Here is a 14,134-nt window from a genome sequence, read left to right on the forward strand (position 1 = left end):
TTTTCCTTAGTATCCTGCTCAGTAACAATGCTAACACTACTACCAGAGTTTTTACAGTCTAAATCTTTATTATTTTATCATGTATGGCATCCCTCTGATTCCTGTGCAAAGAGCTATTGTTGATGCCATGACTAAGGAAAGCTCTTTTGGCTGAGAGCTATCTTGATTGATTTGTAGGAGTGTGACCCGTGGACACACAGTGCCAGTGCACCGTCTGGGCTCATCAAATTTCCTCCTTTGGTTAATGCTACTGTCCCTGAGCACATCCATTCAGACCATATGGTTCTTATTCAATACTTGAATGGCTTATTCAGGCAAACATCCAATGGCTGTAATAGCGATGTCAGACCCCCCAGGACTCACGCAAAGATCAGTTTTTAATTTTTTGGCCATATTTCTTACTCCATCTGCTAAATGCGCATGGAACAGTTCCCATACTTACACGGAACATTTGTGGAACTGTGCCCCCGGGCAGGGATCCCATATCTTTTGCAGCCAGAGTTTGACGAGATCATTGTGGATACAGTCCTCTGGATATGTCTATGCTATCACTTGAGCAATATTTCTCCCCTCCCCCAACTTTTTTTTTTTAAGTATTTATTCAAAAAACTATGAGCAGCTTTGGTTTTATCCTGCTGGCTACATAGGATATAGGTTTTTTATTGTTCCTTTTGAAGACAGTAGTTTTGAAATTCAAAGTTAAGAACAGAGTTCAGCCATGGGTATTCCATTCATGTTTCTGAGACACACACACTCATGCTTATGCTTTCCGATGCTCATTAGTGCCAGTTAAGATAGTCTGGTGAAGAATTTTCTGCCCACCATCATCTAAGGTTGAAAAAATAATAAAGAAATGAATGATGATGTCCTAGTAATATACACTGGCACCTTCCCACTAAGGAAGTCCACAAAATGTTTACTGAGATATTTTCTTATTCCATCCTTACAAGATCTCCACAAAATGTTGAAATAGATCTCTCTCTCTCTTTTTAAGATTTTATTTCTCTATTTATTTGTCAGAGAGAGAGCACAAGCAGGAGAAGTGGTGGGCAGAGAGAGAAGCAGACACCCTGCTGAGCAAGGAGCTGGATATGGGACTCATCTAAGGACCCTGGGATTATGACTCCGGCCAAACGAAAGCCCAGGAGTCCTAGATCTCTCCTGTTTTAAAGTGGAGATTTATTATTTTGCCAATTGTAACGCAATTGCATGTTCTTACCTCAATGTTCTGCTCACAGTATTTTCTCACTGTAATTCCTGAGATAATGAATTGTTACAGGTAGATAAGTGGAAAATCCACTTAACATTAAAGGGTAAAATACATTGTCACCACCAATCTCAGGCTCAGTGACTCATTTATTTCTGTGACAACAAAAATTTGCTTTTTTCTCTGCAAAATTTCCTATCTGAGGGTAAGGTAAAATCAGAGGCAGTGTAGAGGGGCAAAGTTTCAACTTTGGAATCAGAAAGATCTGGGTTGCAGTCTTAGCTCTGCTTTTAAATGGCTGTGTAATCTTAGGCTTTCAAGTCTTACTCTTCCCATCTGTAAAATGGGGTTAAAACAGTATACCCCCCCCAAGGATTTTTGCCAATATTAAACAGAACAAATATGTGCCTGGCCCAGCATAAATACTTTAAAATTTTTCATTATCATTATCATCATCATCATCACCATCATAGATACTGATAATACCAACTATATTTTAATGCCACACAAAATTGACTAGACCAATTGAAATTTCTAATTTAACTATGTCACTAGCTCTTTGCATGGCTGTTTCAGTTGGAGTAAAAATTCTGAGTTCTGGTTTAATTTCATTCCTTTTTTTTTTTTTTTTTTTTTTTGGTTATTTTTGAGTTCTGGTTTAATTTCCAAATAGATATAGCCTTAAGAGAAAAATCTGTATTTGGAGAAAGTAAATATGTTTCCCTTTTAAGAAAAAAAAAAAAACTGAAATCAACAACAAAAATTAGCAAATAAATAACATGGCAAGTGCAGTTAGTAAAAACTAAAAAAATAAAGAATGGGTCAGCTTCCATTTCTAGGTCTTTGTATTTTTTTCTCTTAAACATGTAGGTTGATCTGGTACTTTGAAAGCCTTTTCACAAATTCACTATTAACAATAATAGGTAGATTGAGGGTCTTCTCCCAGCACTTTGCTCCTTTCCTTTCTAGTTTGCATATGTATTTGTTCTTTTCATTCACTCATTTAAGATTTGTTAGTCACTTTCATAAATTTTCTATTGATCTTCCACATCTCTGAAAGAATGGCTATTATTTGCTTGGTAAGATTAATCTTTTATTTATTTATTTATTTAAAGTAGGCTTTATCCTGAGCCTGGAGCCCTGTAGATTAATTTTAGATGGTAAAATCCAACATCTTGACTATATTAAACTATGATGTTGTGAATATGAATGATCTCTTCATACACAAACTTTGTATACTCACAAAGTTCTTAAATAGTTTTTCATGGAGTCCAAGATGTTTTGTTGAGGCATGTTAGAAGCTGACAAGGGTCCAAGGACAGGATAAGGAGGTAGGCAAGGAGTTCTTTTAACAAGAGGATTTCCTGGTGAGTGCTGAGAAGTGTGTAAACCTGGCAATTCACAGACCCGTACCCCTGGGGCTAATAATACATTATATGTTTATTAAAAAATTTAAAAAAATTTTTAAAAAGAGTATTTCCATTTTTTTAAATGTACATGTCAGAATTGTATAGACTTCATTTGAAGAAAGGATTTAGGGATCAAAAAGTTGACAACCATTAACCAAAATTAAGAATGTGAATATTTGGGGGTGCCTGGCTGGCTCAGTCGGAAGAGCATACCACTCCTGATCTCAGGGTCATAAGTTCAAGTACATGCTTGGAGTAGAGATTACTTAAACAAGCTCTAAAAAAAGAATGTGAATCTTAAGAAATCAAATATATTTTTGTCCCATTTTATTCACTTTCTCCTGTCTGTGCTTATTTGTGTGTATGTTTTAAAGTATTATATCTCTATTTGTTTATCTAAATTTAAATTTGATACTGTTAGCTTTAATATTATTGAGAGTGTTTTCTTGGTATCCCTCAAAACTGTCAGTAATTAAAAAAAATCACCTCTATCATATATGTGCAAATAGCTGTAAGATATAATATTTGAGGGTCCTAATATTAAGCACAAATGATAAGATATTAAATATGTGTCTACCATATAAATGATTAGTGGGGTTGAGCTATGTGTTCTCAGATAGCCTCTACTCCTGGTTTCCTTACTTGAAGTGATTATATAAATTTATAGAATGCTAGTAGGAGGACTGCGAGATGTTTAAAAGAATTAACTCTTTATGTTTGGGATTTAAAAATAAAGTAAAATAAAAAGAGCCATCAAGTTTAGTGATAGTATTATTCTCGGCAAAAAGAAACTATGTACTAGATCAAAACAATAATAATCAATAAAAAAAAGAATAATAACCAATCAAGGGCCAATAAAGAAAGAGATTCTCACTATAACCTATAACTTTCTCCCCTGTACTATTATGTATTTCTTCTAAGTACAGATTGATGTAAATTGCTACTTGTCTTTGACAAGAACTGCTGACTCCAAAATAAACCTAGACTGTTTCAAGAATGCAGTTCTTAATATTTTCTATTACTTGAGTGAAAAAAAAAAGGAATTTTTGGTAGTGTGTGAAGGTCTCTGTATTTTTATTGGCTACGTAAAATGTCTCAAAAAAGGATCCTTAATCCTTTAAAAATGACCCTATCAATTCATACATTTAGCACAATTTACCAACATTTCCAAACTCAGCATGGAAAAGCCATCAACATGGCACTAGGTTACGGGTCCTAAATGAAGCCGTCAGCAAGGATTAATAAAACTGTGACAGCTGCCCAAAAGCTTTCATTCTTTTATTTAAACATCGGATTGCAACCTGAAATTCAGTGTACCATCTTTGTTGAAAATACCCCAGCTAACATGGACAAATTCAGAACTGAGAACAGAAGACAGTAGTAGTTATTATCGTAAATTCAGTATGTAGCAATAAATTCTAGAATTCACATATAAAACAGTTCCTAAAGAATTCCAGAAATAGCATAAACTATTCTTATTTGTTGGAACAATTCTTAATAATGATATTTTTTTTAAACTAGACTGATCAAACTAAAATTATTTAGCTACAATTTCTATGCTCAGTAAATTCTTTATTTACTATTGGCCCTTTCTCTTATATTGTAATTTTAAATCAACTCTAGTTTGACTCTAGTTATAAAATATACTTGTGGGAATTATTTATCAGAAAGAAACCTCAACTTCTATGACTAAGCAGACTTATTATATGACAATAAGATTATTGGATTTTCTGTACAAATATATACACATATATGCACAGAAAGGTGCAATTGAGCTTGAAAATAAATAATCACTGTAATTTCCTAACCGTTGCAATGTGCAGATATCTATATGTACCAATTAATTCATCAGGCAACGTATCTACCATTTTCTCAAGTGCATTTTAAATTAGTATGCATGATTTCCTAGGGGTTGAATATCAACACCAGAAATGGATCAATCTACTTATCAAATAGATAATAAATCATTTGAGCTTACCCCCTTTTCAATATTCCCAGTTTGACAGAGTGTTCCTTCAGCTGCAGGAATACTGTTGGTGACACAACGGTTGCTTTTGCTGAGACACCAGAGCTCTCTACACACTTCCTAGGAAAGAAGGCAAAAAGCAAGTTGATCAGAAGTAGAGACTAAAATCATGTCTACTTCTTCCATAAAATATACATATGTGCACTCGACATTACTTTAAAAAGACATCCCAGGTGTTTTTCTGCTATTGAAGCATAAAAGATGAAGATTTTTGTGCAAGATACCGTTACCCATTTTGCAGAATCATTTATTTTTCTTTATAATTCTTACTTTAGTGGATAAATAATACTTAGTTTTTAAAATTAGGATCTATAAAAAACAGTGTATAGAAATTTCACTAATGCCCTGGTGCATCTGGTTGGCTCAGTCAGTAGAACTTGCAACTCTTGATCTCAGGGTTGTGAGTTCAAGGCCCACAATGGGTGTAGAGATTGCTTAAAGATAAAATCTTTATCTTTAAAAAAGAATTATTAAAAAAAAAAAAAAGAAAAAGAAATTTCATTATTATCAAAGATTAGAGGGGTGCCTGGGTGGCTCAGTGGGTTAAAGCCTCTGCTTTCAGCTCAGGTCATGATCTCAGGGTCCTGGGATTGAGCCTCTCTCATTGGGCTCTCTGCTCAGTGGGGAGTCTGCTTCCTCCTCTCTCTCTCTCTCTGCCTGCCTCTCTGCTGACTTGTGATCTCTGTCAAATAAATACATAAAATCATTTTTAAAAAATCTGTTCAAAATTTATTTTAAAAAAAGAGTAGGGAGAATGGATGAATATGTAGAAAGGAAATATGTTTATTATTCTTAAGAATATACAATTGTACAAACCTACCAATTATTAATAAAGTGTTACCATGGGATGACTTCCTAGACCTACTGTAATATTCAAATACCATTTTAAAAAGAAAAAAAGAGAGAGAGAGACCATGGGCAAGGACAGGGAGTTATTTCTAAAATTCATAAAGAATAATCTAGCAATGTTATTTGCAGATCATCAGTGTAGCCCACCTGCATGAAAGGGAAATGTGGTTTTCAACAAATGCTGCTCTTATGTGTCATTTTCATAACTGACATATTTCAGATGTTATTTAAAGCTGACTTGTCTTCTTTACTATGACTTCTTTGAAGAAAATACTCAAATTTTTCAGTTTTTTAAATATATGATCACTGACTAGCATCATTACTGATATAAGTTTTGAAATTAAATCAGAACCATTTAGTATAAAACACATATATTTGAAATAAAAATATATTAATCTGGACAGCAAAGGTAAAATTATGTATAACATTCACTTTCATTGCTATTATTCCCCAACTGCTCTTTTTACTCTCAAAACACCATTATAAAATCTTATGTCAAATAAACACAGTTCAGAAACAAAATGGTAACGTATTTAATTCATATAACATTGAGAGGATTTCCCTGGGGTCCTCTTTAGGATGCTCCCTTCCACCAGGCACAAAAGGAGACATATAATTTCTATGAGGCTTTTTAAACAAGTTTTTATTTATGTATTTGAGAGAGACAGAAAGAGAGAGCTCATACATGAGTTGGGGGGCGGTGGGCAGAGATAGAAGGAGAAGCACAGTCCCTGCTGAGTAGGGAGCCTCAGGCAGGGCTCCATCCCAAGACGCTGGTATCATGACCAGAGCCAAAGGCATATGCTTAACCAACTGAACTACCAGGTTCCCCTCTATTAGACTTTAAAAATGCTTCTGAATAAATCCACTCTATAACTACTTTACTTTATTATCTACTTTAAACTCTATTTGGAGAAATACTGAGCTAGAAGAAAGGTAAAACATTACAAAAGATAAACAACAGGTACTTATAGATCATAATATAATTTTCCTGTTCTTACAACTCATTGTACTTCCTCCTTTCTTTAAAGTTTCAGTTTCTCTTTTATGAGAAAGTTATTTATACTATTTTAGTGTTCTTTTCCTATAGGAGACAGTTTCTTAATGTATGTTCCTAAATATATTATTTCAGTTTAATATTAAAAAAATAGTAGAACTAACATTTTAGGGTCTTAAAATACTATCCCATACCTCAAAAATATCCATATTCAAAGAAAAATGTGTTCACTACAACAGAAAAACATTACTTAAAAATGTATTAAAAGATTACCAAAAAAATTATCCATAATCTTGGACTATACTCCTGATCTTTTATGATTTTTATTAGGTCTAAATCTTACTTTAGACAGAAGTAAAAGAAGCCTGAAGTTTAGATAGAACTGTGAAATGAAAATTCTGTCATTGAAAAGGACAATGTTCATAGTTTCTATTAGGAAAACACAATAACAGGTCAACTTAGAGAAACTCTTTTTACTAAAAGTGCCTTGAAAATCTCTACCCAAAACGTCAAGGGCTCAAGATATTTTTTCCAAAACTTTAATCTCAAGATTCATAGTACAGCCTTTGATAGAGCCTTCTTATCCTATAGAGAATAACACATTTTGAAAGGTAGTTTCCCACTGCTAACAGGACTTTATTACCTAGTGGACTCCTGGGGATTGGAATTTTGCTAGGGCATTAACTTCCCACAAATTACAGGCTAAAGCACGGGACTATAAATCTATGTATAGGAAATACTCCTAAGATGTTAAACTATTCTCGGAAAAGGCTCTGAAGAGTTTTCAAATAGGTCTCTTATCTAGAAATGTCAACTTGGATAATAAAGATCATGACATCTCAATTAAGATTTTGCAAGATAAAAAAAAATTCACTTGAAAGATGAAAACTAAGAAAATTTTATTTTTTACTAAGATAGCAAGAGGCACAGTACCTGAAAGAACATGAGAATTTTTCCTTTAAAAAAAAAAAAAGATTTTATTTATTTAATTTAGAGAGATAGAGAGAGAGATAGTGTGGACATAAGTGAGTGGGAGGAGCAGAGGGGGAGAATGAAGGGGAAGGAGAGAATCTCAAGCAGATTCCATGCTGAGCACAAAACCCCATGAGGGGCTCAATCCCATGACGTCAAGATCATGAGTCAGACACTTAACCAACTGAGCCACCCAGGCACCCAGAGAACATATTTGTACACTCAGAAATACCCTTCTTTAAACTGCTGGATCCTAGAACATGGAAGATATATTTGCATGGGTATATACATAGGTGTTATCAGCTACCAAATAAGCACCCTAAGGTACCAAGATGGTTCACTAGTAATTTAAATGCATTCTGAAGTTTTTTGGCTCTTGAGGAATTTGTACAACAACCATCATAGTAGATTATTCCTTAAATAAAATAAATAAGATGATAGAGTACGGTCAGTGAGAAAGATTGATGATTTTTTGGACTATCCACCATCTTAGCTCAAGAAGAACATAGTTCTCTTTCACATACTCATATTTCTTTATAGGAGAAGTTAAGATTTATTAAGATTCCTCTTATGACTTCTATGAACTAATAAACCATTGCTTATGTTAGAGTGATTCCCTTCTCTAACCCTACAATTTATTTTGGGAAGACTCTCTAGGAGAAATTTTGGTCTCTGTGCTTGCCCTTGAGATTAAGGAAGGAGAGTGAAGTTATCAACAGTCTTCACTAAGGGAAATTTGGAAATAGACTCTCTAATTTCAAGCGCTCAACTTCTAACCAACTGGGAGGATTGCCTGATAAAACAAAACACTATTTCCCATTCATTCAAGAATATTTCTTGAATATCTACTATTCACTAGGCATTATATTAGTGTAATGAAAAAATAGCATTATCAAAGAATTTACAGAAACCAGGGAGAAGGTAGGGTGCAATGAGACATAGAACTTAAATGCCATAGATCTGTACTGCTCTATGGAGTTTTTAATATTCTGTGATAAAATTAGAAGAGTGATATCAATGTGGTTAAATTTTTTCTTTTGTGGTTAAATTTTTTTAAATGAAACTAAATTTCTTATTTTAACCGATTCTTCTTATTTATTAGTTTTATTCTTTTTCCTTTTAAGGTATTACAATAGAGTGTAAGGTCCCTGAGAGCAGGGTTTTTGGGTGTAGATGTTAATGGCAGTCTTGACAAAATGTTTCTACTTGGCAAAATTAAAAGTTGACAACCGTGTGTTGGTTTGCTTATTTTCAGGGAGAAATTTCCCTTGCCTACAAAAATCTAAAAGCTTGTGAACCACTCACTGCCCCAAACTTGATAATCATTGTTTTGTTTCATTTTTTTAAAGCAGATCAATGTGTTTATTGATTATTTCTTATGTCCCAGCCTTATCTTCTGAATAAAAATTCTTTCTTTTTCACATGCATCCTTTCAGAGTTATTTAGCAAGAGACTCTTGCTCTTTTTTTTTTTTCCCTTTCTTTTAAGGTTTATTTATTTTAGAGAGACAGAGGAAGGGGAAGGGGCAGAGGGAGAGGGAGACAGAAAATCTCAAGCCGATTGCCTGTTGAGCACAAACCCTGATGTGGGGCTCAATCTCACGACCCTGAGATAATGAACTGAGCTGAAATCAAGAGTTCAAAGTTTAACTGAATGAGCCACCCAGGTACCAAGGGACTCTTGTTCTCCATTTTTAAAAATATATACTTATTATACCTTCATTTTTAAAGTGATATTTTAATTGACTTATAGAATTCTAGACTAACATTGATCTTATCTGAGCATTTGAAGGTATTAAGTTCATTGTCACCTGGACTCCATATATGGAGGCTGATGAAAAATCATTTGTCAGTCTAATCACTGTTTCTTTGTGATCAGGTCTAGCTGCTTTCAAGAGTTTGTTTTGGCTATAGTGCAGTTTCACCACTGTATCTTGGTGTTCTTTTATTTATCTACTTGGTGCTCATGCTTTGAATTTGTATCTTTCTTTGATTCTGAAAATTATTAGTTACATAATTAGTTGTATATTATAAAAGTTTTATAATATTCTTCCCCATTCTTCCAGAAATTCTACTCAACTTATATTGGATATTACCATTCTAACCACCGTGTCTCTTAAATCCTTATTGTATTTACTATATATTTTTTGGTTGGTGTGCTAATCTTTCTGCTTGTTCATGTCCTGGTGGATTGTTCCCTCACATTGTTTGTTATTTTCTCTTCAAGCTTGTCTTCAGGAAATCTTGTTTTTTCATGGAGCATCCTGTGCTTCCTGAATTGCAGAAGTGTAGCTTTCTACCATACATCCCAAGGTTTCACTTGTTTTTTGTTTCATGTGGATGTATTTGGTCAACACCATGTATGGAGACTGTACAAAGTCATACTCTGTTCTTATGTGAGGCAGATAGAGCTTCAGTTTCTTATGTGAGCTATTTTCTCCCATCTAAAGCAAAGGGCAGACACTCACTTGTTATTTCCATTTAGCTATTTCTTCATTCTAGAAATGTCCTTTACCTCATACCCAAGATGGTATCTCCTATTCTAACATGGAAAACATCAGGTCACCAGCTTGCCATTTGAACTAAAACACCTCTTCATTTCTGGAATACCCTTTTTGTTCTGATATACACAAGCTTTTTGTTGAAATGTAATGAACGCATCCTGTGAAAACCCCTGCATTCTATAAGACCACTTATGAGGAAAACAGGATTTATTGGAAAAATAATGTTGGAGCAGACCACTGAAAACCTATGTAATTTCACAGCCAGAAAATTTTGCACTGTTAAATCTCTGCATTTGATCCCAGCACCCTAGTCAGTTGAACCCTTTGTAGCCTTAAACCCTGTGACTTCTGATGCTTTCTACTTAGAGATATAGGTCTTTGAGGATATCTGCCTCCAACAGACACCATTTTCATAAAAATTAACAATTAGATTCAAGGTATATATATCTTCTTTATCAGACCATTTTTTAAAAATAGCACAAAGGATGTATAATTAATTTTTTTATTTGCCCTCATGATTTTGATAGTTTAAAGCTTTGGGAATGGAGCCATTAAGTGATCTACTACGTTAGTAAAGACCCCTCTTGGACTTGCAGGATTTTTTTCTATGAGACTTTATGTAATACTATAGATTTTCTCTTTGTGAGAAAGCTTATTTAACTTCACATCATTAATACACTAGGAAACAATCATATATGAATAAAATAAGATGTATGCATTATACTGGCATTGCTCCACAGTCTGCTAATTTACTGATGTGTCTTTTCATCACAGAAACACATGTTGTAGGGGCGCCTGGGTGGCTCAGTGGGTTAGGCCGCTGCCTTTGGCTCAGGTCATGATCTCGGGGTTCTGGGATCGAGTCCCGCATCGGGCTCTTTGCTCGGCGGGGAGCCTGCTTCCTCCTCTCTCTCTCTCTCTCTCTCTGCCTGCCTCTCTGCCTACTTGTGATCTCTCTCTGTCAAATAAATAAATAAAATCTTAAAAAAAAAAGAAACACATGTTGTAGCTAAATAAATAATATTTAATTAAGTTTTATTCATTTTGTTACTCTGACATTTTCTGTTTCATACCTGGAAGAGTGATTGTATTTACTGTTTGTCATGTTTTTGAAACTGAAACTCTTTTCCTAGACATTAAGAAGCAAGTCATATAAAGGAATAGGAACAAAATATAAATGCCAACTTAGAAGTCAGTTGAATAAATGGGTAAGAGCCAGGGGGAGCAGATTTGAGTTCAATGTATAGAAAAAAGGTCTTCTGAAAAATGATGAAATAAAACTGAATCTCCCATTACTGAAGATACTAAAGCATACACTTCACAGCTTCTGGGCAGCAATGTTGTAGGCAAAGGAAAAAAAAGTAACTAACATGAACACTTTTTCAGGGTATAGTCAATAACCATGTGAGGCATATTCATATTTGTATCTCACTTAATCATCGCTAAAATCTCGGAAAATGTGAGAAACATTAGGTTCAGAAAGATTTAGCAATTTGCTTCAATCCTAACCAAACCTGGATTAGAATCAGCTCTATTTGATATTAATGCTCCAAATATCTCTACATAACCTAATTACTTTCTTATTTCTCTTAAACATACTACAATTGAATAAAGTCACAAGCCAATAAAAAAATGTTTTCTAATGTAATATAAAAACTTACTCAATGTTCATAATGCTCTCTTATCCTATACCTATATTTTAAAGGAAGATCTCTCCAAATTAAGACTATGATGTATTAATTCATAACATATACACTCATTATACAAGCTTAGACATCAACTTATTATTATTGGAAGTTTTGAATGTAACAATATTTTGTATTTGGATTTTTAAAAGATACCGTCAAATACTCCTCAAAAATACTCCATGGTCTTCTAAGAGACAAGACACTTGAAATATTCCTCCTTATTTAAAATTTTAATATTAACTCCCGGACTTCTAGTCTATCTGATTTTTCAAATGAATGACACTATTTGCAAACATTAACAATAAAAAATAGCAAATATAAGTAACAATAAAAATACATATAAGTGTTGTAGTTTTATAGTAATTATCTAAAGTAAAACAACATATTCAGAGAACAAGTTTGTAAAAAACTGAACTAGGTCCTTGTTGATCAGAATAGAATAACTGATTATCTTATACTCAAAAAGCTTTTCAAAATAATAAAAGAAATTGGAATTAACTTTCCCAATGTTTTCATAACTATATGTTTTCATAATTATAGTTCTTAAAAGATACTTAAAAATGGGATGAAGTCGGGCGCCTGGGTGGCTCAGTGGGTTAAGCCACTGCCTTTGGCTCAGGTCATGATCTCAGAGTCCTGGGATCAAGTCCCGCATCGGGCTCTCTGCTCAGCAGAGAGCCTGCTTCCCTCTCTCTCTCTCTCTGCCTGCCTCTCCATCTACTTGTGATTTCTCTCTGTCAAATAAATAAATAAAATCTTTAAAAAAAAATGGGATGAAGAGCCCTTTGATTTCCTTGGGAAAATTAAAATTAGCAGTTTAGACAAGTGGGAAAGAGCTATCATAAAATTACCAAAACATTTTATAATTATTTTATCATTAAGGAAGTAAAACAGTATACAAAGAGAAAACAGGTTCTTTAATGCTAGATTTTTTTTAAAAAAATTAACATATAATGTCCTATTCGCTCCACGGATATAGGTCTGTGAATAATCAGGCTAACACACTTCACAACACTCACCATAGCACGTACCCTCCCCAATGTCCATAAGTCAACCACCCTCTCCCTAAACCATCCCCCTCCCCCGGCAACCCTCAGCTAGATGGTTTTTGTTTGTTTAATTTTTTTAAACAAATGTAAGGATCATAGAAGAGATATACACACAGTTTCTGCCCTTGGGAAACTCTAAACCTTATGCCATCTTGGGTCTTTGGCTCTGTATATGAAACATTTTCTTTGTCCTGACTACCCTATCAGTAACATCTTTTAACAGCTGTTTGCAATAAAGGACCCTGACAGCCAAGGGGGAGAACAGAGTCTGAAGGGGTCAGAAAGGAGCATCACTGATTAGAAAGGTTACTTATCATGGTATCACACAAAAGAAAACTGAAAACCAACATATGGTGACCTCGTGGCCTGGCTCCAGGTGTTTAATAGCCATCTGAAGAAAGAGAATAATGTACCCTTATTTCAGCTTTAAACAGGTTAATCCTGTTACATGGGTAACTTAAATACAAGAGATCCTAGAAAGACATATTTTTGTTATATATATATATGCATACAAATATATATATGTACATACATATGTGTAAAAAAGAACGAATCTAGGAATGCAAGTCAAATAATTATCAATTTGAAGAGGTTAAAAAATGATTAAATGGTTTTGAAAAATACCTCTAAGAAGCAAACCCATAGTAAGAACAGGTGATATTTAAGAATGCAAGTAATTATGGACCTAACATTGGAGGTTGAAATTCAAGAAAAATAAAAACAAATCAACTTCTTGTTCAATATATGCCTAATATGTATAAATGTCTGGACTCCAAAAGAATATTGCTATGCTAAAATAATTCCATGAATATTATTTCCATATCAAACCACATTGTAGAATATTTACACCACCTTAAAATCTGCAAGGAAAGTGTTTCTACAATCTCCCTCAGTGCAACATTCCAGTATTTAATAACTTGAAATTCTTCCTACTACCTAATCTACAACCTTCCAGCTGTAAAAATTAAGACAACTGTGTTTTTTTATGCTCTTGGTAGGGAAGGAGAACAATTTGTTACCAAACTATAATAAATGTTCCAAAGCTTGAAGACAGTTTTAAGGCCAACATTTAGCCTTCTTTTTTATAGGCTACTCAAACTCTATTTCTTTAAACTTCCCTTATATGTACTTCTAAATATTTCACTATCATTCTTTCCAAGCCCATCCAAGTTATCTGCATCTTTAAAAAAAAAAAAATTAGGTAGGTAGCCAACAATTCCCCAAAAAGACTAATAAAGTCCTTTTATTAAAAGGATTCTCAAGTAGAAAGCAATAATGACTTGAATCTTAACTAATTGGTGATGATAAAATAATAAACAAAAGGGAGTAAGTGTGAAAACATTAAAAACTTGATTCTGAGAGACAGAATATGTCAGGCTTTATTAAGCACTCTCCGGAAGGAGGATACCCTGATTAGCCAACTCAACTATCTTA

General features: G+C 33.9%; 1 protein-coding gene across 1 annotated transcript in view; it reads right to left on the minus strand.

Moving 5' to 3' along the window:
• Window positions 1-14,134, minus strand: part of ADAMTS6 (ADAM metallopeptidase with thrombospondin type 1 motif 6) — a 309,107-nt gene that overhangs the window by 95,547 nt on the left and 199,426 nt on the right. The window contains exon 12 of the mRNA XM_059417959.1: window positions 4,595-4,702. Coding sequence (XP_059273942.1) covers window positions 4,595-4,702 — 108 coding nt within the window. The remainder of the gene's footprint in view (window positions 1-4,594; window positions 4,703-14,134) is intronic.

The sequence above is a fragment of the Mustela nigripes genome, chromosome 12 (genome assembly GCF_022355385.1).
Source record: "Mustela nigripes isolate SB6536 chromosome 12, MUSNIG.SB6536, whole genome shotgun sequence".
Lineage (NCBI taxonomy): Eukaryota > Metazoa > Chordata > Mammalia > Carnivora > Mustelidae > Mustela > Mustela nigripes.